General features: G+C 41.2%; 1 protein-coding gene across 1 annotated transcript; it reads left to right on the top strand.

Moving 5' to 3' along the window:
• The first annotated feature begins 4205 nt into the window (after positions 1-4205).
• On the top strand, positions 4206-10599 carry ISCA1 (iron-sulfur cluster assembly 1). The gene is made up of 4 exons (XM_069880408.1): positions 4206-4310; positions 5796-5849; positions 7529-7634; positions 10169-10599. The coding sequence occupies exons 1-4, from the start codon at positions 4212-4214 to the stop codon at positions 10315-10317; spliced, it is 408 nt and encodes a 135-aa protein (XP_069736509.1). The 5' UTR covers positions 4206-4211; the 3' UTR covers positions 10318-10599.
• The last annotated feature ends 17286 nt before the right edge of the window (positions 10600-27885 follow it).

The following is a 27885-nucleotide window of genomic DNA, read 5'->3' as shown; positions in this document are numbered from 1 at the left end:
AAATTAAAAATCAAACTTCAGTTTCTGTATTTCTTCTTAGATTGCAGTTTTCAATATTCCTGACTTAAATGTAGAATTAATGATAACATGTTAGAATTATTTGTTTGTAGAAATGTCATGTTTAATTTTTTTTCCTTATCCATCTCATTTTTATTGAAGTTGAAAAACTAATATTGCCAAGGTAGTCTTTGGGAGCTGGGATCCTAACCTCTAGCCAGCTGTCTGTAAACTTCTAGATCTGCAGCTTTGACAAGAAAATCATTTTGTATTCTTTACTCAACATTTTACTCAAGCAAAGTATTAGAAGGCAACAAACAAAATTATTTGTCTACTACACTATATTTGATCATATGAAATTTCTTGTCTTATGGGAGTATGTTCTCAAGGAAAGAACTTTCCACATACAAAGAAAAACTCTGAATGGACAGACTTCACTAATAAAAAGTTTCTAGAAAAAGAATGATAACAAAACTAATAGTAATAAACTAAAATAATGGTTTACAAATCAATTCATACTAAAAAATTTAATACTACAAAGTAATAAACTAATAGTTTAAAGGACTGTACTGTCCATACTCAGTCCCTCTAATGACATGGAGAGACACCGAGTTAATAGCACTGTGTATTTGTGTTGCTTTTTTAGTTTAAAAAGAAAAAAAGTGCTATTGTCATATTTCAGAGGAATTTCACATACTTCGGCCACCTCTGTTTCCGAAGTCGGAAATGCCTTGTGCTATATGTAGTTAGTTCTATCAGTGCTGGAAAAGGGGAAAGGCCAAAATTGTGTTTCAGGTAAGTAATGCAGTTAACTGTCTGTCTTAAACAGGCAACTTATTCCCAGTTAGCTATATAACTATTAGATTAACACACAGCCATCTCCCCTAATTTAATTGTGCTGGTGAGATTTGTTTCATAGCTGTATTTAAAACTGTTTCTTCATCCATTAAAAATTTATTTAGATGCTTTTAATACACAATGGTTTTGTTTATAAGCCTCATTACATTTTTATAAGAATGGCATAGAGTGCATGACAGATGGCCTTCGTTGGCAACTTTTGGGGGGCCGGAAATACCTACTTGGAATGGCATCTTACCAGCAAAGAAAATATTTCTTTGCTATACTGATAAAGTTATCAATAACATTTCTTGTCATTAACTTGAACTATTTAGATTTTAGTACTGACTTCTTGCATTTATCATTTCTCGGTAATGTACTGAAGATGAAAAGCACCTTAGAAAAGCAGCCTATTTCTATCCCATGCTCGGTCTTTCATGTTGCGATTCGTTCAGCAGACGGGTGACCAGAGAGTGATGATGGGAAGGGTCCTAAGGAAGTACCAGAAGATAACATGCTTCATGCCTGCACGAGAGACTGTGAATGATGAAGAAGGTATTTGTTGCATTCATACACGAGTTTCCTTCTCCACTCCAAGTAGACACGCTGCTGGCTTTGCCCTCAGGCTGTTGGTGCATTTAAGCCTCTCCATCCCTAAGTGGTTGTTTGAGTTCAGGATGCGTGTCCAAGTTGCACAAATGCTGTGTGAAGACACATTTTGTTTAGCTGTCTTTTTTAGTAAGCTTAGAATCATAGAATAGTTTGAGTTGGGAGGGACCTTAAAGATAATCCAGTTCCAACCCTCCAGGGTGTAGGCAATTCTAATGTCCCCTTATTTCCTAGAAATTAGAGAATGTGTGCATAACTCAAGCCTATGTTGTTTTATTGTCTCTTGCGTTCACCAGCTTATGAATTGCTGCTTGTGTTCATAGAGTCATAAAGTCATAGAATGGTTTGTGTTGGAAGGGACCTTAAGATCATCCAGTCCCAACCCCCTTGCCATGGGCAGGGAGACCTCCCCATAGACCAGGCTGCGCAAGGCCCCATCCAACCTGGCCTTGAACACCTCCAGGGATGGGGAAGCCACAGCTTCCCTGGGCAACCTGTTCCAGCGCCTCACCACTCCCATGGTGAAGAAATTCTTCCTTATGTCTAGTTTAAATCTGCCCCTCTCCAGTTTTTACCCATTCCCCCTCGTCCCATCACTACAAGCCTTTTTGAACAGTCCCTCCACAGCTTTTCTGTAGCCCCTTCAGGTACTGGAAAGTCACTATAAGATCTCCTTGGACCCCTGTCTTCTCCAGGCTGAACAACCCCAACTGTCTTACCCTGTCCTCCTCTGGAAGGTGCTCCAACACTCTGATCATCTTCATAGCCCTCCTCTGGACCTGTTCCAACAGCTCCGTGTCCTTCTAATGTTGAGGATTCCAGAACTGGACACAATATTCCAGGTGGGATCTCAAGAGTGGAATAGAGGGGTGGAATCACCTCCATCAACCTGCTGGACATGCTTCTTTTGATGCAGCCCAGGACATGGTTGGCCTTCTCGGCTGTGAGCGCACATTGCCGGCTCAAGTTGAGCTTCTCATCCACCAGCACCCCGGAGTCCTTTGCAGGGCTGCTCTCAATCACATCATCCCCTATCCTGTACTGAAACCGGGGATTGTCCTGACCCAGGTGTAGGAACTTGCACTTGGTCTAGCTGGACCTCATGAGGTTCACACAGGCCTACTCCTCCCTGGGTCCCTCTGGATGACATCCTGTCCTGGTGTGGCAACTGCACGGCTTAGCTTGGTGTCATCTGCAAACTTCAGTTGACATTCCATCCCACCATTTATGAATCACCATTTCAATGTACTCAAATCTTGCTGTCAATATCATTGATGAAGGTATTAAACAGCAGTGGTCCCACTACGGACCCCTGAGGGACACCGCTTGTCACGGATCTCCATCTGGACTTGAAGCCATTGACCAGTACTCTTTGAATACAACCATCCAAGCAGTTTCTTATCCACCGAACAGTCCACCCATCAAATCCATCTCTCTCCAATTTAGGCTTGCTGTCTTTATAGGTGACATAGAACTACTGAGCCTCGTTAAAGACTTGTGGCAAAATTATGTATGTAAAAGAGAAAAACATGATACATTTATGATCAAACTCTTCAAGAATGAATTGCAGAATGACAACACTCAACTCAGGTGCAGGTATGCAGGGTTGCAAGGGGGATTTTTCGTCCAAGCCCTGCACACCAGACATCCAAACTGGCGCTTTTTTATTGAGCTATATTATTCATATGTATTAGGTTAGTATACATAGTCATGACTTTTCCAAGAAGTGGGTTGGGTTAGTAAAATTAGTTCCAAGAATTCATTAACACATATCTCCTCCTCCTTGCGCATGTGTTCCTCCTAGTAGTAGTGGTCAATGAGGGTCTTTGGGGATGAACTTAGCTTGTCTTCGTCACATTGAACTTTTCAACTTTTCTTCTTGCGCGTGCTGTTAGACTTTTGGGCATCCCTTCAAGGTTGCATCTAGTTTTAGCTGGTTCTTCTCCCTCTTATTGCACTGGTCCTTGTTATCTGGCTTAATTAGATACAGTGACATTCTTTCCCATTCTTTCTAACTGCAGCTTTGTTAAAATTTCTTATGTAAGGGTAAGCATCCAAGCACAGGCTAGCTGGGAGCTATTGTTCAAGCTAATTCTATATTTTAGTTCTAAAACTGTGTTCAGTTCTGGGCCTCTCACCACAAGAAGGATGTTGAGTCTCTGGAGCGAGTCCAGAGAAGAGCAACAAAGCTGGTGAAAGGGCTGGAGAACAAGTACTGTGACACACAGCTGAGAGAGCTGGGGTTGTTTAGCCTGGAGAAGAGGAGGCTGAGGGGAGACCTACAACTGCCTGAAAGGAGGTTGTGCAGAGGAGGGTGCTGGCCTCTTCTCCCAAGTGACAGGGGACAGGACAAGAGGGAATGGCCTCAAGCCGGGGCAGGTTCAGGCTTGACATCAGGAAAAAAAATTTCACAGAAAGGGTCATTGGGCACTGGAACAGGCTGCCCAGGGAGGTGGTTGAGTCACCTTCCCTGGAGGTGTTTAAAAGACGGGTGAACGAGGCACTGAGGGGCATGGTTTAGTGTTTGATAGGAATGGTTGGACTCGATGATCCGGTGGGTCTTTTCCAACCTGGTGATTCTATGAAAGCCATAGAAACTATACATAATATTCAAAGTTATAATACGCTAGCAGCTCATAACAAGCGGTCTCTTCCTCCAAGAGCGTTAAGCACCGAACCAGGCCCCCCGTGGCCGGGGAGGGAGGCCGCTCGGGCTCCGCCCCCGTCGCCGGCCAATGGCCGCGCGCGCCGCCCCCCGCGTCACGGCGATGGCGGAGGGGGCGGCCATGGCCTCGTCGGTGGTGCGGGCCACGGTCCGCGCTGTCAGCAAGCGCAAGATCCAGGCCACGCGCGCCGCCCTCACCCTGGTTAGTGCCGGGGGGAGAAGGGGGAGGAGGGGCGGCCGGGGTCCCGTCCCCGCGGGAGGTGCCGGGGTTCCCCGCCGGCGGCGGGGCCGGCGATCGCGGCCCGTGCCCTGCGGGAGCGAAGTGCGCGTCGTGCGGGCGGTGCCGGAGCCCGAGCCCGCCCGGCCCTGGTGGTCTGCGGCGGGGGAAGGTCATTAGCGGTAATTAAGTGTGCCCAGGTGGCCAAAAAGGCCAATGGCGGCTTGGCTTGGATCAGGAACAGTGTGACCAGCAGGTCCAGGGAGGTTATTTTCCCCTGTGCTCAGCACTGGTGAGACCTCTCCTCGAATCCTGTGTTCAGTTCTGGGCCCCTCACCACAAGAAGGATGTTGAGGCTCTGGAGCGAGTCCAGAGAAGAGCAACAAAGCTGATGAAGGGGCTGGAGAACAAGGAGCAGCTGAGGGAACTGGGATTGTTTAGCCTAGAGATGAGGAGGCTGAGGGGAGACCTTATCGCTCTCTCTACCTAAAAAGAGGTTGCAGAAGGGCAGGTGTTGGTCTCTTCTCCCAAGGAACAAGTGATATGACAAGGGGGAATGGCCTCAAGAGGTTTCAGGGGTGGTTTAGGTTAGACATTCTTCACAGAAAGGGTTTATCAGGCACTGGCACAGGCTGGGCAGGGAGGTGGCTGAGTCACCGACCCTGGAGTGGTTTAAAAAGTGGGTAGACAAGGTGCTTGGGGACACGATTTAGTAATAGACAGGCACCGTTGGAGTTGATAATCTCAAAGGTCTTTTCCAATCTAATGATTCTATGATTCTAATGAGGAAAGGTTTTCTACTTGTAGGCCGCTTTTGGTGTTAAAAGTCTGCTCACAGTAACAATTTGTGTGACTGGTGCTTTTCCTTTTCTCGGTGTCTTAGAAACTTCTAAGTACATGATGGAAATTTTTGTGTTGCGTTATTGCGTTTCTGCAAAACTAGAGCAGTGGATTTTATCCACTGGAAAGCCACAGATCCTCTCCGGGTTACTGGGAAGACACATGTAGGCCATAAACAGTTCTGTGCCAAATTGACTTTTGTCTGTAATGTGTATGTGATAAAAGTTTTACAAGTTCTGTTGTGGTAGTGATTTTGCTAGGGGAAGAGGGAAGCCAAACCCCCAACATGGAGGACTTGAGAGTTTCTGAGCTACCTGCTGGCTGTGTGGGTGAGGAGGGTAGCAAAGAGATATCGTGTTCTGTGTGAGTTAGATTCAGTAATCATCTGTTTTACAGCAGTGTGCAAACCTTCAGATCTGACATGTCAATACTGATAGGTGGCGGGTGCCTAAGGTGGACTTCGCAGATAGGAGACAAATATGTGCTAAGAAAACTTGAGTGTACGGAGTTAGAATGAAATCATTAAAGTACAACTGAGTACATTGCACCCTTTGTTATGTGCAAGCACTCACTGCAAGTAGACCGAAGAAAACCCCATTTCAAATTGATATACATCTTTTTATTTTTCAGACTCCATCAGCTGTTCAGAAGATAAAACAGCTTCTTAAAGATAAACCTGAGCACGTAAGTATAAACAGGGCCAGACTGTAGGTTGTGCTGAGGTATTAGCACAGCTCATGGTTGCAAAGCATTTCTGCCTAACTTGGAAGTTTGAAGTAAACACTGAGGTGTTCAGAGATGCTGGCATCTTTTTTTTCCAGAGGGCAATGCGTAAGTCTGTTTATATGTCAAGCTTCATTTCTTTATAAAATGAAATGCAGGAAATAACTGCCTAATGACATTCCACTGAGAGAATTAATAAATTTTTTTTGAGATTAATAAAGTTGAAAATTTTAAGATTCAAAATATTTTTGAGCTATATTTTACTAAAACTTTTTAGTATGGTATAGTGGCAAGTTCTGGTACAGAAAGAGATCTTCAGCTTTTGGTATTAACACAATATTAATTCAGTTTCTGTAGATGTTCTCATTATGAAGTATATAATGATAAAACTTAGATCCATACCCATTGGAAAGCATTTAATCTTAGGAAATTTGCCAGGCTTCGTATTTTTTTTAGTAATTGGCAATTCTCTAAGTTACTAAATGAAATTGTCATATTTTCTTCCTTGGGAAAAACATGCACAGTCTTGCTTCCCAGCCTTTATAAAAAATAAGGATTATATTTGGCTCTTTACCGTATGTATTATTTCAAGAATAATATTTCCTCTTTAACTTTGTGTAAGACCCATTGTTCCTTTTGCTTCCTGTACATCTGCAACTAACTAGACTCTTTGTTCTAATGTTTTAAACCATCCTAAGGAAGCCCTAAGCCTACAGCTTAGCTGGTTGGTCATCCCCTTGCTATGAATGGAGTTTGTGTTCTCCAGCCCGTTATTTGTAGCAATTCCTGTAGAGAAAGGTATTTAGTCTGAAAAGATCAAATGTTGTTTGTCTGAGATCCTGGTTCTTGACAAATGTTATGTTTTGGTATGTTTTTATTGTAACATTGGTTACAAAGATAGACAGTATAATTTTCTTCTTCAATTATGAAGCATTGGTGTGTGGAAAGTTTTGAAAGATGGTTGTACACAAGTAATTTTCTGTATCTTTAAAATCTTTTCTCAGTTCTTTACTTCAACAGATGCTTTTTTTGCCAAATTTGTTAGGTACTGTGAATGTTACAAACATTGACTAGGTTAGCTTTTAAGGTCAGTGAAAACACTAAGCAAATAAACAAGGGGATTACTCTTTAAGTGAGACTGGCAACAGAGGAAAGGAAGAAATCAAAGTACTTTTTTCAGAACATTGCTTTGAAGTAAGTTCTCTGATTTCATTTACAAGAATTTGATGAAACTAGTAACTGCCCTTGTCTTGGCCTCATGGCCTCATAATTAGGCTACTGTCAATTTTAAGAGAGAGCCTGGATTAGCATCTTAGCAAGTTTTAATTTGAAGTCACAAAAATATCTGCCATTGAAACTTTACTATACTTATGAGACTAAGCTCCTACAGGAGTGCCAGTAGCTTATTGCTTCAAAGCTTGATCCACAGCAGCAAACATATGATGTTTGCTTGGCACTCTGTTTTGAAAAAAAAAAAAAAAAAAGTAACTGCTTAATCCATTAAGCTCATTCACTTCTGCTTTGAGGCAGTGGAGATTAATAATAGCCAGTGTTTTGTTGTTCTGCATATTTTTTTATCGTTGTGTTCCAGGGTAGGTTTTATAAAAGTCGTGAATATGTTGGTGTGGTTTTTTTTTCAGGTAGGTGTGAAAGTAGGTGTTCGTACAAGAGGATGCAATGGACTTTCTTACACATTAGAATATACAAAATCAAAAGGAGACTCTGATGAAGAAGTAGTTCAAGATGGTGAGTTTCTGATACAGCAGAGCAAACTTCTTTGGTGGTGGGGAAAAAGAATCTGTTACAGGTTTGCCAAGGTACAGGTTAGAACATACTTGAAGTAACAAGTTGTAGCAAGAGGTCCTACTGTTCTGTTATACGAACTGTTGTCCCTTAGTTTCTGTTTCTAAGTAGCCAGTTAGTTAAAATCTGCAGCTTTTCAGTCTCTGGGTCTGAGACTACCCATGTCTTTGTAGGTGCCTTATAGCAGTTACTTACAGAATAATACAGAGCGATGTGTGTAGAAAAGAATACTTCTATCAGCATACCTAAACCAAAACTTGGCAGAGTAAAGATTTTACTTGCAAGGGGTTTTCTCCATTATCATCTCTAACTAGTCTTATTCTTCTTTTATTCATAATTTGTTTTTAACCTTTACATAGCTTTGTAGCAACAGGTTCTAAGGCTGCGTTAGAAGTTGTTTTTAAGTTGGTGTTTAAGGTTTCAGCCTGATAATTTCAGTGAGTATCCCATGATGGGTCTGTTGTTAAAAGTTCCTGTTGTGGTTTAAACCCAGCCCACAAGTAATCTCCTCACAGCCACCCGCTCACTCCCCTCTGATGGGACAGTGGAGACAATGGGAAGAGTATAAAAGTGGTAAAATTCATGGATTGAGATAAAGATGACTTAATGAGTAAAGGAAAAGCTGGGCGTGCAAGCAAAGGAAAACAAGGAATTCATTCACTTCTTCCTGTTTGCTAGCAAGTTTTCAGCCGTCACCAGGAAAGCTGGGCTGCATCACATGTAACAGTTATTTGGGAAGACAGACACCATCACTCCAAATGCATACCCCTTCCTTCTTCCCCAGTCTTTATATCCTAAGCATAATGTCATATGATGTGTAATATCCCGTTAGTCAGTTGGGGTCAGCTGTCCTAGCTGTGTCCCCTACTGGCTTCTTGCACACCGCAAGCCTTCTAACTGGTGGGGCGGTGTTACAAGCAGTAAAGGACTTGACCCTGTGTAAGCTCTGCCCACCAGTAACTGAAATATCTCTGTGTTATCAACACTATTTCCAGCACAAATCCAAAATGTAGGCCCGTACCAGCTGCTGTGAAGAAATGTAACTGCACCAGCCAAACCCAGCACAGTTCTATACATTCCTCTTGTAGGGTTGATTGTCAAGGGTTTGTTTAGGTGTTACTGAACTCAATTATATTATGTTCAGGAATATTACTTTTAATTTGGTGGCAAAGTAAGATATTTGAATGCAAGTGGGATATAACAGTTATTTTCCTATAGAAGCTATGCTGCTAGGCAGAGCCCATCTTCCAAGTGTCTTCAAAATACCTATGACCAACTCATAATTTTTACTTTCTTAAACAGAGTTAATCGGAGCTTCAGCATATTACTAAATTGAACCAGACTGCGTGAGATAAGAACTGCCACCTAATTCTGCAGATGCCTCTTGATTTCAAATTCAGCTGGCTTCTGGAGTCACCTGTTCTGCCTGACTCAGAGCTGCTCTAGCTTTACAGGGCTGAAAACAAATTTTTCAGACAGCACTTCCTAGTTTGAATCTTAAGGAAAAGAAAAGCTATTTCCCTCAGTCGGGTCAGAGACCTTAAGTTCCAAAGCCAAACCACATTTCTGGTGTGCTTGTGTGCTTCCTGTTTTGTTTTGGTTGCTTCTAAACACATTCCAGTGAAGGCTCTGACTTATATATAGCTTTACGCTCTGCGAGCTGGTGGCTTTGGATCTCAGCACAAATTTTCTGGCTTTTAGGTAGTAAGTGACTGCCTCAGGGGGCAGATCCATGAACTCCTTTATTAGGTTTTGCCATCACTGTCAGTTACTCCAAATTGATCCCAAAAATGTGTATATTCAACTTAGTTGAAGTTGAGTTGTGAGTAGTGTTTTATCTCAGTGTGTACTAAAATGAAACAGCTTTCCAGCAGTCTCTCATAACTTAATGAGTTCTTGTTGCTGTTTACTGATTTGATTTTAGATTTTTATTATTTCCTAGTCTGTAGACAGCTAAAGCACCCTTATGTCAGATTTGCAGTTTTAAAATTCATCCTAAAACGAACTACTAATTCTTAATCCTTAAAAGCTGTGATGTCTTTGAGAGTTCACATATTTGGGGAGAGAAAACGTTTGGGTTTTTTCATTATTTTTGGGGCATCTTCTTGGATGTGTAGGCTAAGAATGATCGAAAATGGGTTATTGACTGGGAGTTAAGTATTGAAGCTGATATTTATTCCCAAGGTCTGCAGCTTATTTCCCTGTGTATCATGGTTTTAATCACTACCCTACTCTTCCTCAAAAAAATATGTACATTCATGTGCACACATGAATAACAATGCTAAACTGTTGCTAAAGTTTTGTAGGTAGAGTGGAAACAGTGATGTTAAGTGCCCTATGTTAGGCCAGGGAAACCAAGTTATACTGGTAGTTTTCATATTTAGCTTCGTTTTTTTGTCACTGATTGAGAGAATTTTCAAGTGAATGATGATTTTGCTGTATGTAACTGGTTTTTTTTTTTCATTGTTGTCTTTAAGGGGTTAGAGTGTTTATTGAGAAGAAGGCACAGCTGACGCTTCTAGGAACTGAAATGGACTATGTAGAAGACAAACTGTCTAGTGAATTTGTCTTCAATAATCCAAACATCAAAGGAACATGTGGCTGTGGAGAAAGCTTTAACATCTGATGTCTCAGGACTACTTTGACTTTGAACAGCCCAAAACACTTACTGTTATGGCTTTTGGAAGTAAATGCATTCTCTTCTGATTTGTAGGCTGCATAAAGTGTGGATACCATTAGGAAAAATAAGGAGAAATTATTTTCAAAATGTAAATTGTGTGTTAAATTCCACCACTGATGTAGATGTGCTGTAATTTGTGATGAGTTGGGATCCAAAAGGTAAGAACAGCAAGTATTATAGTAACAGCTCTGTACTTTCACAAGCCAAGGTAATAAAATCTCAACGTTCCTTTCCTTTGTTATTTTCTTCGTCCACTCTATTGACACTTGTCCGTCCAAAAGCCATTTGAAAGCAAATATTGCCTATGTGTTTTGCTGTGATTTGTGGGGATGGGGATACAAACACCAACCATTTACATGTGTGTGTTTGTTAAGATTTATATACACAGGTACACAGTCCTCAGCTTCAGAATTCACTGTGATTATGTAGATGCTTGCTTTTGGTTTTGTAGTTTTCTGGTGTTTTCATCTTCATATGTGTAGGTTTTCTGATGATTTATTTACCTATAAATCCAGGAAAGTCCAAAAAGAAGTTCATGTATTAATACAGTGGTAGGCCGCCACAGCACTGCTTGTAGAAGTACTTCAACATGGGCTAACCCAATTTTAATTAATTTCCTTTTCTTGTTGAAGGCACAGTCTCTGCTGTACTTAGAAAGTAACTTTGAAGAACACGAAATATGCAGGCACTGGAGTAATAAAGTGGGATACACACAGGCCTTCTTTCTCATATTTCTGTTGTTTCTTGACTTAAATTGCAAAGTTGGTAAAACTGCCTCTAGATTGTGCTTCCCATGTTCACAGAATGTGCTGTCTGTGCACCAAAAGCTATGAAAACTTTTTCTGAGAGAGAGAATCCCACACTTCTCTGGTTTTTTTCAGTCATGTCTGCCATTAGTTTTATTACAGCTTGAACTCTGTTTTGTAGCTGTGTTGCTACTAGGGGGTTTCAGCAAAGCTTATGGTAACTTCTATTTAATGCCTGTCTTGCGGTTAGCTTGGGAACAGGAGAATGTGCATTTAAAATTCTAAAAATCCTAGTATTTCATCATTTTTAAAATCGCTTTACACAGTAATTTAAACACTGGTTTTGGAAGAGGCCTGTTTTTTTTTTTTTGAATTTAAACTTACTCTCTCCTAATCAGAATTTTGCTTTCATCAACCAATGCCTTTCAAGCTTATTAAGCCTTCAGCACTTCTGCTGGTGCTCAGGCAGATGTGCAAATGTCTGTCCAGGCCTTCCCAAAAGCTGGCATGAGAGAAGTGCTGTTCCATCATTTTATCTCTATGTTCCCCTGATTGTCCAAAGATGACATTGTGCAGCTAAGCTGCTCACTTGTGGAAAGGAAATTAACTTGTCTGCCTGGGTCACTAATCAGAACAGCTGGCAAGAAGATTATGGGACAACTGGGACTGGGGTCTTGCGGTCAAGAGCAGAAAGGTGTTGAGATGGGAGAGAACTGAGAGCATTTAGTATGGGCGTTGAAAATTCAGAGGTCGCATTGATCTGGACAGTTGCACCCACATGTCTGTGAACAATTTTGAAGTAGTGATGTGCTGAAGACATTGGGTTGCAGCTACGTTTTTATTCTTCACTCTGCATCTTTTCCCAAATGGAAAAAAAAAATAAATCCAGATCTGTTTTCTGTAGCGGACAGGAACAGAAAGTAAATTTTTCACACCTATAGCTTAATACTAAAATCTTCAATTGTGGTTGTATACTGTATCACCTTTTGATGTAATAACCCTAGTTCCTTCAACAGTCAAGTGTTGTATGCAGTTACTTTTTATTGTAATTCAAGAATCGCTGATAATACACTGGCTGGGTGCATTTATAGTGCCATAACTATTTAAGTCTTGCCAAACAAGCAAAAAAATGCAATTAATGTGATGTATCTGTATTAATATGTCTAGAACTCGAAGCTAAGGGCATTTCTTCAGACAGTGTTTCTCTGCTTCTTGCAAGAGGCGAAGACTTTGAATGTGGTAGCAGTCATGATTGTTAAAGTGCTAGTACTTACTCATTTAACTTGTTTTGGTGTGTTTGGGGATAGGGGAATCGGTTTGGGGTTTTTTAGACCTGTGGCAAGCATAGGAATCCTTTACATGTGTTTTGTGACTATGCCTTGGATGAAAGTTTGCATTTTCATACTAACATGAAATAATCCTCAATATTTCAATTTATGAAGACACCTTAGGCACAATGTGTTAAACTTATGTTACACTGCTGTTTATAGTTGCATAGGAACGTAGTTTTGTTGATTGGTTCATTATAATTTTGTGCAATATTGTATGTAGAGTTCTCAATTATAGTAATAAATATTGATTATTGGTAAATACGAAATTTTCCTATCCTGAATGAGTCTATTTACAATAATAAACAAATCTTAGGGCAGGAGGAAAAGAGGTTTATATGCTGGGATTACAAAGTAGGTACAATGTTACTGTTACCTAAGTTAATATTTCTAAGAAATAGTAAACACTTCCAAATATTAATGGCATTTCACTGGCATAGAAACATGGTAAAAAAATATATTAACTCTGTACAGGAAGGTATTTACACACACCGGAAGGGTGGGCTGCTAATGCATAGACTTGTATTAAACCTCACATCTTGCCATTCTCAGGGTAAAAATTCTAACAGGCAAGAAGTTTTTTTGGAGGCTTCCACATGCTAAAAAGTCACTGTGGTATGTTTTAATGCAGGATAATTATTTTGATCAAAGTTACTGTTCACATAAAAGGTTTTTAATCAGTGAGGCAGTGTGAGGGGAAGAGTCCCAGCCGCTAAACTTCAGCGTGGTGTGATGGGATCAATACCCCGTGGTGTGCATGTTGATGACACATTTTGGGTTGTCTTGTGGATACAGGCATTCCACCTCTAAAGCTAAGTTTCCTTTTCCTGTTAAGTGAAGATTCAGATTATAGAGGATGAATTTTGGATAAAAGTTAGAGATTATTGATACAGTTATGTATTCATGATGCTGGAGAGAGAGGGGTATCCTTCAGACAGTCTGGAGCCTGGCAGTGCAGCAGTTACCTTTCTGTTGGAAGTCTGAGAACTTGTAAAAAAAGCCTTGCTTGAACCAGCAAGTCTGTGCTCCAGATCCACCCCTTTTCATAGCTCTTCTTGAAAGGTCAAGAAGAGCAACTTGCTCAGGAAAACACTGAACAGTCCGATATGCAATTCATCCTGGTGATGGGACGAAATGAATTTGGACTCCAAAATAAAAAATGAGATATGTTTGGTGGGACTGTGAAATTGAAACATTATTTTTTTTTTTGTTGTTAAATCCATAGGTTGCTTCTGTTGTTTGGGTTTTTAGTTGTAATTATGATCATCCCCATTTATTTAAATCAGGGCCCTCACTAGTGGAAAAATTCTCCCAATTGTACCGCTATTGTGCTTACACTGGGTGCCTGGCTGCTTTATAAGATAAAACTTTCATGATGCTAAAATTTTGCAGTCTCCTCTGACAGAGAATTCCACAGTTGTCTGGTGTGGCGGAGTGTGCACCTCTGTGTTTGTCTCAAAAGAACCCTCAAAAGAGTGTTTGAAAAATTATTTCTTGTCAGTTACAGCTATTTCTCCGAACAGGAATCTGCCAGGCAGTGAGCAGCTGGGCCTGTTTTGTTCTTTACTTCTAACACACCTGAGATCATAGAATGGTTTGGGTTGGAAGGAATCTTAAAGATCATCTAATTCCACCCCCTGTGCCATGGGCAAGGACACCTCCCACCAGATCAGGCTGCCTAAGGCCCCATCCAACCTGGCCTTGAACACCTCCAGGGATGGGGCAGCCACAGCTTCCCTGGGCAACCCGTGCCAGTGCCTCACCCCCCTCACGGTGAAGAAATTCCTCCTTATGTCTAGACTAAAAGATACACTGCTCCAAAACGGTGATCAAAAATGCACCATGTTAGTGCAGTTCCATGTGGTTTGGGTTTGAGCAGCATTTGAATAGCACTTTTTGTATGCAATGTCTGGCATCTTTCTTAAAAGAGAGACACGAGAGGGAAGATGAACAGCTGGATTTCAGGAAGGTCCTTGTGGTCACCAGCCAGGGAGTGATGTGGGTGGCCGTGTCTCAGCAGGGCAGCAGTGGCGCCCAGTCAAGCTCTTCACCCCCTGATCCCCTGCACAGGCGTGGCTCAGAATGTCAGCTCTTGGGCACAGATACCTGACAACACTGGATGGCAGCATGTCTCCGGGCACCACGTTGCAGAAGGCGAACTGCCTCTCTCTGTGTCTGTGTTCCAAGTTTCCTAATACGTTTCCTGAGTATTAGAGCACTTTTGCTTATACTGATGAAAGCTTCTGTTAGATTGAACTTTTTCTTGTGTTCTCTTCTGCGCTTTTTACCTGTTCCCAACAGAAGACAGATGACTGCAGAAATGCAAAATGCCCAATCACTCCACACAGATCACTGATGCAATGCAAAGCAGAGGAGCAGAACAGAGCTTTCTGACCTGCTGTGGCTATCGAAGCAATGTATTTTTCATCTGTCCTCCCTAGTGTGCTAATGTTCCTCACTGACGTGTCCAGCTCCAAATTATTGCAGATTTGTAACTGATGGTTGCTTTGAAATCTAGGGTGACATGAGTTCTTTGCTGGGATGGTACAGTCCAGCAGGGCAAAGAAATCTCACAGAACGGTAGCTTCTCTGCCACACCTTACCTATCTGGCTTTTTTACTGCTTGCTTAATTATTTTATCACATAGGATTTTAATGAAAAATACCTTCAGTAGCTTACTGTGTTGAAGTCCAGACAGCAGGAATGAGTTCCCTCCACTAGCTCATGAAACGAGACAGCCTTCAAAAAATTGAAATAGCCTAACTAGCAGAACGCTGTTCAAACAGAGGATTTGCAGCTAGTCACTCCCCTTTTCAACCAAATGTTTTAATCATTAATTTTTTCACAGTGAGTCATTCACATTGACCTTTCATTCCTCATTGCAGTAGTCCTTCTGATTAAATACTAGATAGCGAAACTGCTTAAATTACATTGCTTTGCTCTTAATTATATTATTTCCTTCATGTAGGAAGCTTTAATGCAAGCAAGTATTCAAATAAGGAGAAAGGGAAAGGTGGTAATGAGTGTAATGTGGGATCTTGTGAAGCACACAGGAACCAGTCCTGCCTCTCAATCTTCATTTTCACAAGAGATTTGCAGAGTGCAGTCCTCCAATTTGCAAGTGAGACCTAGCTGAAGTGTTGAGTCAATGTTTATTTCTCAGGAAACATAAAGAATTCCTCCCCCAAATAAGTGAATAAAAAATCTGATATTTGGATATAAAAATTATCATGTAAAACTCCTGTTTGGAAACTTCCTTGAAAAGAGAAATCACATTGATTGTCCTTGAGATACATCTTCTGAATTTCTGCCTTTACTGTTCGGACTATGAACCAACATTCAATCAAATATGAACTGGCTTAACTGGTTTTATGAAGTTCCTTTGTACTTGTCCGCTCTATTTTAGTGTTTGATAGGAATGGTTGGACTCAATGATCCAGTGGGTCTCTTCCAACCTGGTGATTCTATGATTCTATGATTCTATGATTTGAGGTTGCTGCTCCTGTGGCAAATATGTGAAACAAGTGCATAGACTTCAGCTGTTGAGGGTGTGTTTCCATTAATATGTTGCGCTGAGCACTTGGTTACTCCAGCCTGTCTACTCTTGCTGAAATGTGGGAAAACAGTCATAGATAGTTATATAGTGAGTGTAGTTTACTTAAACTACCCTGTCAAGAAGAACTAGAAATCATTGGCCCACTTCTTAGGGAGCCTAAAATACCTGCTGCAAGGTTATTGTAAGTTGCCTCCCACAATATTCTTTTCATGAAGAACTTCTGGTTTCTACAAATAATTAAATACATTAAAATGCTCTTGCAACTTTAAACCCAAAGGCCGTTAAACATGCAACATGGATCTTTGGCATTGCCATTTGATGGACGTGGCCCACTGTGGAACTGTGAAGCAGTATAAAAAGACTCCGAAAAATGGTTTTGAACTCCAGGTTTGGCTACTTTCAAACAAAACTGTTTGTGTTAGATCTACATGCTTGCTATCCTGCTACTCACTGGAATTTGTGCTTCCAGGCTGTACTTAAACTGGTTAAACCAGCTCTGTGTTATAATTAGACCCATATGTTGCAATAAAGAGGCTTTTGCATGTGCGCAGTTTATTATGAATCGGAAAAATATTTCCTGGAAAACAGACTCTAGTGGAATCTGTCAGCACTGAATTTTGCATTGAGGATGCTTTGGTGCCCTGCATAGGCTGTGACATTTTGTCTGCTCTGCTTGATACCTCTGTCCCTGCCAGCTCAAGAAGCTTCCTTTGTAGTCAGCCACTCACTTGTTTACAGCAAGTTCGCCACAGACTGTTGTGCTTCTAACTCAAGAAAGTGGTCTTTCATGCAGGAGATGCGAGGAAAGTGAAAAAAGGCAGAAAATCAGGGGTTTTTTTTTTCACCTAAGGTAAAATATTTGTTAAAATATTTAGCCACAGATATACAAAATTTATGTTCAATACCAGAAGTACTGTATCTGTCTTCATGCCAACCTGAGTTGCCATTTACTGAAAAACATGTTTTCTTACACAACCGTCCAGATAAAATAAACTTTTAAACCAGTTTTGGACAATTTTATTAATCAAGGCTTGATGTGGAAAATTAGAGATTATTTTCATGAAACAGCTGACATCTAGGATCTGTTATAAACATTATAAAAGATGTGCATAATGTTATAAATGAGTCCAAAGGTAATATGTTCTGTCATTATTGTGGAGTGCTAGGAACACGGCTCATCATCTCTTATGTGGTCATTCTGCTTTTATCACCATACCTGGCCCATGACCTATTTTTATACTATGTTTAGACTGTAAAATATTTGTGGCAAGGATGATTTGTTTGTATTGTATGAAGATCAAAGGCTACAAAGCTGCGACTCTTGTCAAAACTTCTAACCTTTAAAAATAGTAATAATAATAACAACAACAACAACAACAACAATCGAAACCTTTGTAGTCATCCATAGAATTTGTATTTACAGTCCTGTGCTATTAATGTGAAAAATGTCCTATATTCGTTCAGATATCAGAACTACTGTCATCCCTCACAAGTATTAAAAATGAAAGGCAAAAGTAACTATCACTTTAGGAGCAAACATACATCTCTCTCTTCTGTACATACAGTCAGCAGCAAGATCTAACAATTGGGATGCTGCAGCATGCAACTCACACATCTTCCTAATGAGTCTGTTAGTAATAGTTGTTCACAAACAGATGTTGCAAAGGAAAATGCTCAGTTACTGAGAACAGGAATAAGAATCTCAGATAATTTCATATTTTAAGATGTCAAACAGCTGTCTGAATCAAAGTGAAAAATATCTGTTGCTGGAGGGCACAAAAAAAGCTCATGTTTGTGATCCATTGCAAAAACATGCTCTCTTCTGTATTTTTGATCAAAAATTTCCTTCATGTGCCAGTTTGTGTGGTCCAAGACAAATGTTTGAGTGGAGATATTACGCAAGGTATGTTTCAGGAAAGGGAAAAGGTGCCAGCCAGCATCGGAGACTTCCTCCATTTCTGTGTTAGAGGATTCTGTCAGTGACCAGTCCAAACTGATCATTATTTATGCGTGTCTCAGAGTAGCACAGACGTCATTAGGTAGGAACAACAGGACAAAAATTAAAAGAAGGAAAATAATTGAGATTTCAGAGACAGGTCCTGAATATAAGAACTGAGATATTACAGTCAGAATAATGGATGAATGAATATCTAGGACAGGGAAAAAGATGTTTGTCAAAGCAAATGTAAGCAAGCAGTTTGCTATGTGTTTTTACACCAAACATTTATTTTTCTGCAAGAGCCCACAAGAAATATCAAAAACCTACATGAAACCATTACAGGCATTTGGGAGCTCTTTCAGATCCATAATGTGTTATGTCTGGCTCTTGTGCACAGAGGAAGTTAATTCCTACAAGTCTGTTAGTTGCTCCTGAGATAGAATTGAGTGAGAAACTTGGCTTGGACTTCCATGGGAGCTGGATTCATACAAATAATTTTCTCCTCATTTGAGCAAAGCACTGGATTCTCAAGTGAATGCCACCTTGTTTTTTTTAACTCTACATTTGCTCTGAAGCGCATTAACAGGCTTTTTTATGCATCTGCTAGAGCTAATGTTTTGCATGCAATGTGACCATTCTGTGTGGAGACAATACCACACCGAAGTATCTTTGATGCCACTCGAACAGTAGAAGGGAAAATCTGTGCCAAAGCAACTTTCTATACTTTTCCCCTCCTCCCCACCTTCATGACTTCAAGGTACTTTAGGCCTTCCTATCTATTTTTCACATACTACTCCTTGTGTTTGTGTGAGGCTGTGTGCACAGGCTCGGCTAAGAGAAACACCAATTAATGGCTCTGAGTGGCCTTCCTGTATAACTGGGTTAAAATTAGAACAGTTTTAATAGCTTATGGATTATCAAATACAATTTCAAATCTCCAAGAAACAGATTGGTGGATGGTTTGTTTTCCACTGTTACAATACTTCTGGGTAGGTGAGTCTGCACCTGAAGACTGCCACAGCATCCACTTCTTTACGGCCCTCAAGAAGCCAACGACACTTTAAGCAGCTCATTTCAATTGTTTCTCATACTCTCTCTGCTAAGGTTTTCCCCAGAGGCCAACAATGACAGAATCTATCCCTAGATGACCAAGGAGGTTTTAACACAGGAACAGAATGAATCAAGCTGAAGTAAGATCTGGGGTTTTTTACTTCAAATAGCAGGTGCAACACAGGCAGCATCAGTACAAACCCGTCTTTTCAGATCTGCCAGAGCGTGTGGCTGTTAAGTGTTGACATCTAGTCATTTTTTTGGCGTAGCGAATGAGACCAGCAATAGGAGTACCAAACCGTGATGATGACATATGAATTATTTTTCCTCTTGACTTTGTAATCAGTAAAAATACCTCTGTTCATCTCAGTGGAAGAAAGTCAAGGCTTATTTCAATAAAAAACAAACAAGCAAACAAACAAGTAGGTATTTATCAGTGTGGATACCTCACTGCAAGAGATGGGTCCTGAACATCAGTTTAAATTGCAGTACATAGATGTCAGTGTTCTGCCTTATTACAGTGTACTCCCTTATTTTAGAGAAAATTGCATTCATGTTAACATAACACATACTTTTTTGCCAGTGTCAGAAGTACCAGAAGTGATCTGAGGGGACTGCAATGGGAATTGTATAAAGCCACTGTGAGGAGGAAAGTGTCATTCCAAAATTTTTTTGAAATAAACAAATTACAGTCCTTTCAAGACACTAAAGGGGAAAGCTCAGGAGACACACTATGTCTTCTCTTTGCTTTTTAAGAGTTCACTCATGTTCTCTGTTTATCCTGCTTCATGAATTCAAATGGGAATGACTACAATTCAGCAGAGAAAGCAAATGAAACTCTAAGTGCTTTAGGCAATTAAAAAGTCATCATTATTTTAATTTATTCTTCAGACTGTAGTAGTAACTTTAAATTTAGCCTGGAGCATAACATTCTCGTGCAGTACATGCAGAAAAACAACATGACTCCCAGAAATGTTTTACTGTTCTTCAGATGTGGAGCAGCTGGATGAAAACATAAGCCTTCAGACAAAAAAAAAAAGTACATGTATTTCTTTGTCTCTGCTGGAACATGGTAAGTTGATGTTTATATAACAAGTGGTATGTCTTTTTTCTGTTTAATGTAATTCCTAGCCCAGAAAGCTTGGCTCAGTTAACTGCTGCCTGAGAAATCCCTGAGTCAGACGTGCTCCTGCAAATAGGCCTGTTCCAGGTTAATCAGACCACTTAGCTGACCAGGTCCTGTCCCGTTCAGATAAAGGAACTCAAGCCTGTTCTTCCTCCTCTCTTATCTTTTTATTTCCCTCTCTTCTTATTTTTGTGTAACAATCTTTTTCTATATTATTCTCCATTGTACCCTCTTTCCTTTGTTTTTTTTTAATCACCTTTTCTCTCAGAGTCTACTCTTGCCAGTCATGTAGCAGTGATTGCTTCCAAATGCCCAGGGAACAGTCCCTCTTTCAGTTTGTTTCATTTCAGGAGAGAATTTCTCAGTTGTACTCTCCCCTCCTCTTCTGTTCTGCTTGAACTATCAAACTCTCCTGTGTTGTGACAGGACTACCTGGCCTCGAGTTGCAAAGGAGAACACGTTGCCAGACCCACAACCCTGTCTCCCAGTGTTAGGAAAATCTTTGGCTTGCCTTGGCTAATGGTTACCATTGCTCATCACATAGTCCAGTGGTGTCGCCTTTCCACGTGCCCAGCACAGCCACAAGCATTCTCTTCAAGCTAGTCAGAGGTTTCCATTGCTGGTAGCTGTCTGGCAACTGTGTTCTTTTTTTGTCTTCACCATGCAAATAAGTTATTCCCCAGAGGCACACGTGACTATTAAGCAAAGCAGATGAAAACAGTCACTTCTTCAAGGGTGAAATACTAAGCATAGGTACAGCGCTGCTGCACCAGATGGTGTTTATTAAGATGGCTGAGGAAAGAGTGCCAAAACTGCCCTAGCTACCCACCACTAGTAATTCTTTCAGAAATCCTGCTCAGTGGGAGCTAGATAAGAATTTCAGATTTACTCTAAAGCTGTAAAGCATTCTTCTCAGGTACATAAGGGGTGTGGGGAAGAGCTGATTGAAAACCTCAGATGGGTTCTACCTTGCCCAGCTTTAATTGTATCCCCAACCAGAGGCTGACGGCAGGGTGGTGAAGGATTACTTTGTGGGGTTTGTTTTAAATGGTCTGATCTGAAAGCCATTAAAGTTAGTGAAGACCTCCAGGCTTCAGTGAACTTTGGATTAGGACCATAAAGCATGAAAGGGATTTCTTCTGAAATAAGACAACTATTCAGTGAGCATACTGGCTATTTTCTGATAATAGTCATCCCCTCTTTAGAATTTTAATTTGAAAGGACACGTAGCTTGAATCCTGACATGCATACTGTTGGGAGAAAGCACTGTCTCTGAAAAACAGCGTGCAGGTTTCTAAATGAAAGATAATATGAGTTTGTTGTAGGAACGGCTCCTTTAAAAAAGGACCTTGAATGTTTCCGGGGATTCGGCTTCCACTGCTTCCTGGGCAACTTGTTCCAGTGTTTCACTACCCTCATTGTAAAAAATATCCTCTTTATATCCAGTCTAAATCTACTCTCCCTTACTTTAAAACTATTATTCCTTCTCCTTTCACAACATGCCTTGCTATACAGTCCATCCCTATGTCTTATACAGCCCCCGTTTAGGTACTGGAAGGTTGTTACAAGGTCTCCCCACAGCCTTCTCTTCTCCAGGCTGAACAACCCCACTTCTCTCAGCCTCTCCTCACAGGTGAGGTGCTCCAGCTCATGGATCATTTTTGTGACCCTCCTCTGGACCCACTCCAACAGCTCCTATTCTGAGGGCTCCAGAGCTGAATACAGTACTCCACGTGAGATCTCACAAGAACAAAGTAGAGTGACAGGATCAACTCCCTCGACCCACGTATGGACCCAGCATGGTGTAGGTTAAAATGTCTCACAGCCAGTAATTCTGAAATGTGACCCCCACCCCCTGTGGGTGGTTACAGGAGTAGATGATGCTGGAGGGCATGTCTCAACCTCTTACCTGATCTGCCACCTGACCCAGGTGAGAGGTGGGGACAAAGAGTTTAAAAAAAACCATGCACACATTTGGGACCATGTGGACACCCACCAACTTCTTGGACCCACAGGACAGAGACAACAAGTGCTACAACATGCAGAACTTTGAAGGTGGTGATTGCCTTTCATCTTTTCTATCTCTCATACAAACTATCCCTCTCATAAACTATCTCCTTTGCCTCTTTCTTCTTTCTCTTTTATTTTTTTTTTCCCTTGTAACAAGCACAACTGCATCAGGACGTAGTATTTTTGGTTCTTTTATGGTTTTCAGTTTTGTTAAGCAAACTGTTACGTGGTGTTATCAGTGTTTCCAAGCCACGGTAACATTGACCTTTGCAGTTTCTTGTCAGTGCTTCATTGCTTACAGGTCATGATTGATTGTACCCAGTTTTTCAGGGCGTGCACCTTTCTTAGTAAGATATTGTTTATACCCTACTCCTGAGAGATTTGTGTCACTCTGATCCTGTGCTGGTGACTCCAAAGAGCTCACTTTAAGTGGGGCATGACAACATGCTGGCCACGCTTCTTTTGATGCAACCCAGGATGCAGCTGCCTTTCTGGGCTGCAAGCACACATTGTTGGCTCGCGTCCAGCTTTTTGCCCATTAGTACCCCCATGGCTTTCTCCGCAGAGCTGCTCTCCGTCACATCATCCCCCAGCCTGCTTCGAAACTGAGGATTGCCCCGACCCAGATGTGGAACCTGGTACTTGGACTTGTTGAACCTCATGAGTTTCATGTGGGCCCACTTCTGCAGCTCGTCCAGGCCCCTCTGGATGACGTTACGTCCTTCAGGAATGTCAACTGCACCCCTCAGCTTGGTGTCATCTGTAAACCTGCTAAGGGTGCACTTGATTTCACTGTCTACATCATTGATGAAAATACTAAACAGCATTGGTCCCAGTACGGACCCCTGAAGGACACCACTCATTGCTGATCTCCATTTGGACATTGAGTTGTTGATTGCTACCCTTTGGATGTGACAACCCAATCAATCCCTTATCCACTGAACAGCTCACCCAACAAACTAGTATTTCTCCAGTTTAGAGAGAAGAAAGCTGTGGGGGACTGTATCTACACCTCTGATCCCTTCTGCACATAGAAGCATGCTCAAAATGTGAATCTTAGCTCTGTTTAGATGAATTCATACTGCTGGAGTCAAATACTTAACACAAAATAGACCTTGTATAGATCTCAGAGCAAGTGCCTATATAACAAAAAGAGAACTAGTGCTTTTGTTTCAGTTACAGCACTATTACAATAATTCACTGCCTCTAATTTGCAGGAAAGACAGATGTCCTAGTACTTAAAAAAGATTGCATAATGTCCAGGATTGTCTTTACTTAGGTTGTCTTTACTTACAGTGTTTAAAATCACTGAAAACCTAAAATGAGTAAAATTGCTTAAGAGTCTTTGGAGAAGTCCATGGAGGGTAAACAAATAAGAATGAGAAAGGCACTCTAACCTGTGTTTGGTATCCATGTTTTTGTTGCTGTAGTAGCTTTTACAGTGCAGACTTTTATATGAAGTATTCTAACATCATTGCTGACAAGGAGTAACTGAAAGCTATGTAGGAGAAATACAGTCTGTTTTTCCAAGCTTTCAGTGTCTGCTACAACTTTTGATGGGTAAACGGAGCTACTGCCCCTCATACATAGTTACCTTTATTAAAAGATGTAAGAATCTAACTTCTAGTGATGGTTATGATGTTGGAAGTTTAATTCTGAAGTGCTTTGTTCCATGTAGGGAGCTGGAGCTGGCTCACTGCATCCTGCCCGCACTGGAAAGAAGTGGTCCTCCCCCAGCAGAGCTCCATAATCCTCACCAAAATCTTGCTTTGTCATTACGTCTTAAGAGTAACATGCAGTGGTGGCACAAGGCATCAAAGTTGCCTTCTATTATGCAGTGGAGTTAACTGTTTGCCTTTTGCAGATTGTCTACGCTATCTAATGACTTTCGATGTGCAGCAATTTGTTCTAACATGTAACAAATTCCCATTGTTTGTGTGATTCCTAGTTTTTTAAGTAATGCTAAACAGTGACAGCATTCTGTTGCATTAACACACCCATGTAGAAATTTCAGTGCGAATTTCACTGGATTTCCCCAAGCCCTCAGAAACAGGCACTGGGCGACTCAAGCTGTGAGCATGAACAAGACAGTATTAAATAAAGTTTCAAAAGCTTTGACAAGGTAATATCCTTTTTGTTGCTGTTTTTGCAGTGTACAAGTAAATATTCCTGTCTTATTAGTCTTAGCTTGTTACAAAGTTTGTTTTGTTTTGCATGACACTGTAGCTTAACATTTCTGTTGTATTATATTCATATGCATATACGCGCACTGGGCTACTACTGACCTCACTAGCTAAAAAGCATTAGAGCCACTATAAGGAACAATGCACATGCATGGAAACTTAAATATAGAGTCTGCTTTCTGAGGATCATAGCTGGAAAAAATATCAAGGGCTATTGTCTTTCGTCTCTTTTATTATGCGTTGTAAATCATGCACTGCCCCAAGGCATGTAAAATCTGTGCTTCTCGAGATGGCACAAGTCCCCATGTATTACCAGAGTAGCACGAACATGGCTACATGTAAATGATTGTCATAACTAACCGTTATAACTTCAAGGTAATGTAGATGCAGAGCCCTGTCTGTGAGGTTTTTAGAGGCACTGCAAAGAATAGAGAAAGAGGCTACAGATTTTTGAAAAAGGCGCTAGAGCCCGAAGCATGGCAGGTTTGGATATGTGACATAAATCGCAGGAGATACACTGAGATTTGCAAAATGACAGATGCAAGGCTCCCCTTCCAATTGCTTCATGGGCCTGTCTATGGTATAGAGAAGGGAGACGATTAAATCTCAATGGAGACACCTCAAAACAGACTGGATTCTCTTTCCTGCCTGAAATGACAACCACTCAGAAAGCAGACATAAGAAAGTATTATGGGTTTAGCTAGGAAATCCTTGCTCTCTTTAATGTTTAGGGGGTGATTGAGGTGGTATATTTTCCTGTTAAAGTTGTTTTGTTGTAAGGGAAGATTTTGAGAAGTTCTTCCTTTGTGAGATGGGAGAATAATATTAGTAGAGTAAGTGGCACACAGATCATGCCTGACAGTAGGTCTACATCCCTGCTTAGCAGCCATTGCCAATAAAAAGTCTTTTTTGCACTCTTCCTATGTCTCCTATGCCTGGGCAGGCACAACTGTGTTGGCAGCAATAGCTTAGGAAAATGCGTCTCATGCCTGTAATTGCTTGCACTTGCAGCTGATCCCAGACTCTTAAAAATTATGTTCATACAATCAGGGAAGAGAAATGATCTATGCAATTACTCCCCACATACTGCTCCTCAGGCATCAAGAGAGACAGACTATGCTGAGCTATGCTCCAGCGGGCTGTCACATTCTTGTTGTGAGTGTGTTACTTCATATGTGTTATTTTTAGAGCCTTCAAGTCAATAAAGGCCTATGGATGTTGGATCATGGCCAGCTCTGACTGCACTTCTAAAATGGGTGGCCACAAAGAGCTATTCAGGACAGCGCAGTGGCTGGCATGCAGATCTGATGAGCTTCCGTACTATTTTGGACCAGCTGTGCTTTTCCGTGCTGCAGGACAGCCAGCTCATGAAAGGTGATTATACGCAGTTTATTGTTGGACCTATGGCAGACCGTGGCTATGCAAAGGACCGTGGACTGACTTCAGGAGTTGGGCTTAGCATGCCATAAGAAAGCAAAATATAGCAGAGTCCCTACACAGCGTGTTTCAACTGTTGTGCTGCTTCCTTTTCCAAGATACAGCAGTGGGATGACATCTTTGTGCCACACATCATATATTCCTCACTGCTGCTCCAGATAGGCTTTTGCTGGCTGTTTCCTACACAAACTTAATGACAGAAATAGCGCTGCTAGCATTATACTTTCCATCACTGCTTCTGTTGGTACAAGTAATCCCCATGAAATAACCTAATCTTTTAGGGGAGGGATGGAACGTAATACTTACCAATACCTCTTCTAAATGGGAATGGTAGCCACTGGTGAAGAGAAGAAAGCAAGTGCGGAAATGCCTTAATTACTGTCATGACAAAGCAGGTGGCAGAACCAGGAGCAATGGCTTATATATAACTTTCTCTATAATAAAGTACATATCTTTCTAAATTCCACTACTATGATCATTATTTAGAAAACAACATGGCAATCCAGCAGAATACAATTTAATACGGAGGCTCTGAAGGGATCTTGTCATGGTGGGTACATATTTCCTAGTGGCCACCACACAGTATCAAGGGAAGAAATAGAGATGAGACCCAAAAAAGCATGAAGACCAAAAAGAATGCAGAGACCAACAATTTACAGCAATTTACCTCCAAGCATAGAAATAAAACCTGTTGTTCATACATACTTTAGAAGTAAAGGATCTAAAACTATGTCTCATGATTCTGTTCCAAAAAGTCCATCTTATAGAGACATGGGTCACTTGGCAAGCAAAGTAGCATTGCTATCCTTTGTGCAGAAGTGGCAGAGACTTTCTGAACTCTTCAAAGTCTAGCATCTCTTTTCCTGTCAATGTCTCAACTCCTACATCAGGAAGCTGTAGAAACAAAAAGCGGATAATTCTTATGGTGGCAATTTGAGTGCTGCAAGACTATTTGGGTTGGGGTTTTTTTTGCTTTTTTGGGTTTTTTCCTTTGCTACCTGATGGTGATAAGCCATGTAGGTGTAAGCTTTTGTTCTCCACCCAAAAGCAAAGAGTGGAGGAAGCTCCCTGAAGGCTTTACGCAGTCTCACTCAAACAGGTTTGTAAAGTTATACTTCCTATGTGTTACATTATTCTAACGTCTGACCAAACCCTGACTACAGAAACTTGAACCAGTCTTTACAGCTGTGTAAATCAGGGTCATTGGAAATATAACAAGCTATGGTATTTAGTTAGAAGCTATATATTTGTTTTTCTGTAGGGCAGGGCATCATGAGATGGCAGAATTTTTAGTTCTAGGTGAGGTAGGGAGGAAGATTAGCAGAACAATCACATTAAACTTCCAGAGGGCAGACTCTGGACTGTTCAGAAGGCTGGTTGTCAAAGTCCCATGGGAGACAGTCCTTAAAGGCAAGGGAGCCCACGAGGGCTGGGAGCTCTTCAAGAAGGAAATCCTAGCAGCTCAGGAGCAAGCCATCCTGATGTTTCAGAAAAGGAGCCCGTTGCGGGGGAAAAACCAGCTTGGTTGAACAGACAGATCTTGAGGGACATCAAAAAGAAGAGGAATGTCTATGAGACTTGGAAGAAGGGACAGGCATCTTGGGTGGACTACAGGAAGGAAGTGAGATTATGCACAGGAAAAATCAGGAGGGCTAAAGCCCAGCTAGAGCTCACATTGGCCAAGTCAGTGAAAGATAACAAAAAATCTTTCTATAAATACATCAACAATAAAAGGAGGACTAGGGAGAATATTCAGTCCCTATTGGATGCGAGTGGAACAAATGTGACAAAGAATGAGGGCAAGGCTGAGGTACTTAATGCCTTCTTTGCCTCATTCTTTAATAGTAAGGAAAGTTGTTCCCTCTGTGTACACACCCAGGAGTTAGAGGAGCAGAATGAGGCTCCCATGATCCAAGAGGAGGTGATCAGAGCCTTGCTAGCCCGACTAGACACCCACAAGTCTATGGGGCCAGATGGGATCCATCCAAGAGTATTGAGGGAGCTGGTGGATGGGATGGCCAAACCCCTTTCCATCATCTTCCAGCAGTCCTGGAAGACTGGGGAAGTCCCATTGGACTGGAGGCTGGCTGATGTTGTGCCCATCTACAAGAAGGGTCGCAGGGAGGATCCAGGGAACTA

This window comes from Phaenicophaeus curvirostris, chromosome Z, assembly GCF_032191515.1.
Source record: "Phaenicophaeus curvirostris isolate KB17595 chromosome Z, BPBGC_Pcur_1.0, whole genome shotgun sequence".
Classification (NCBI taxonomy): domain Eukaryota; kingdom Metazoa; phylum Chordata; class Aves; order Cuculiformes; family Cuculidae; genus Phaenicophaeus; species Phaenicophaeus curvirostris.
The sequence above is the reverse complement of the archived record's forward strand: the minus strand, read 5'-3'. Positions and strand labels throughout refer to the sequence as shown.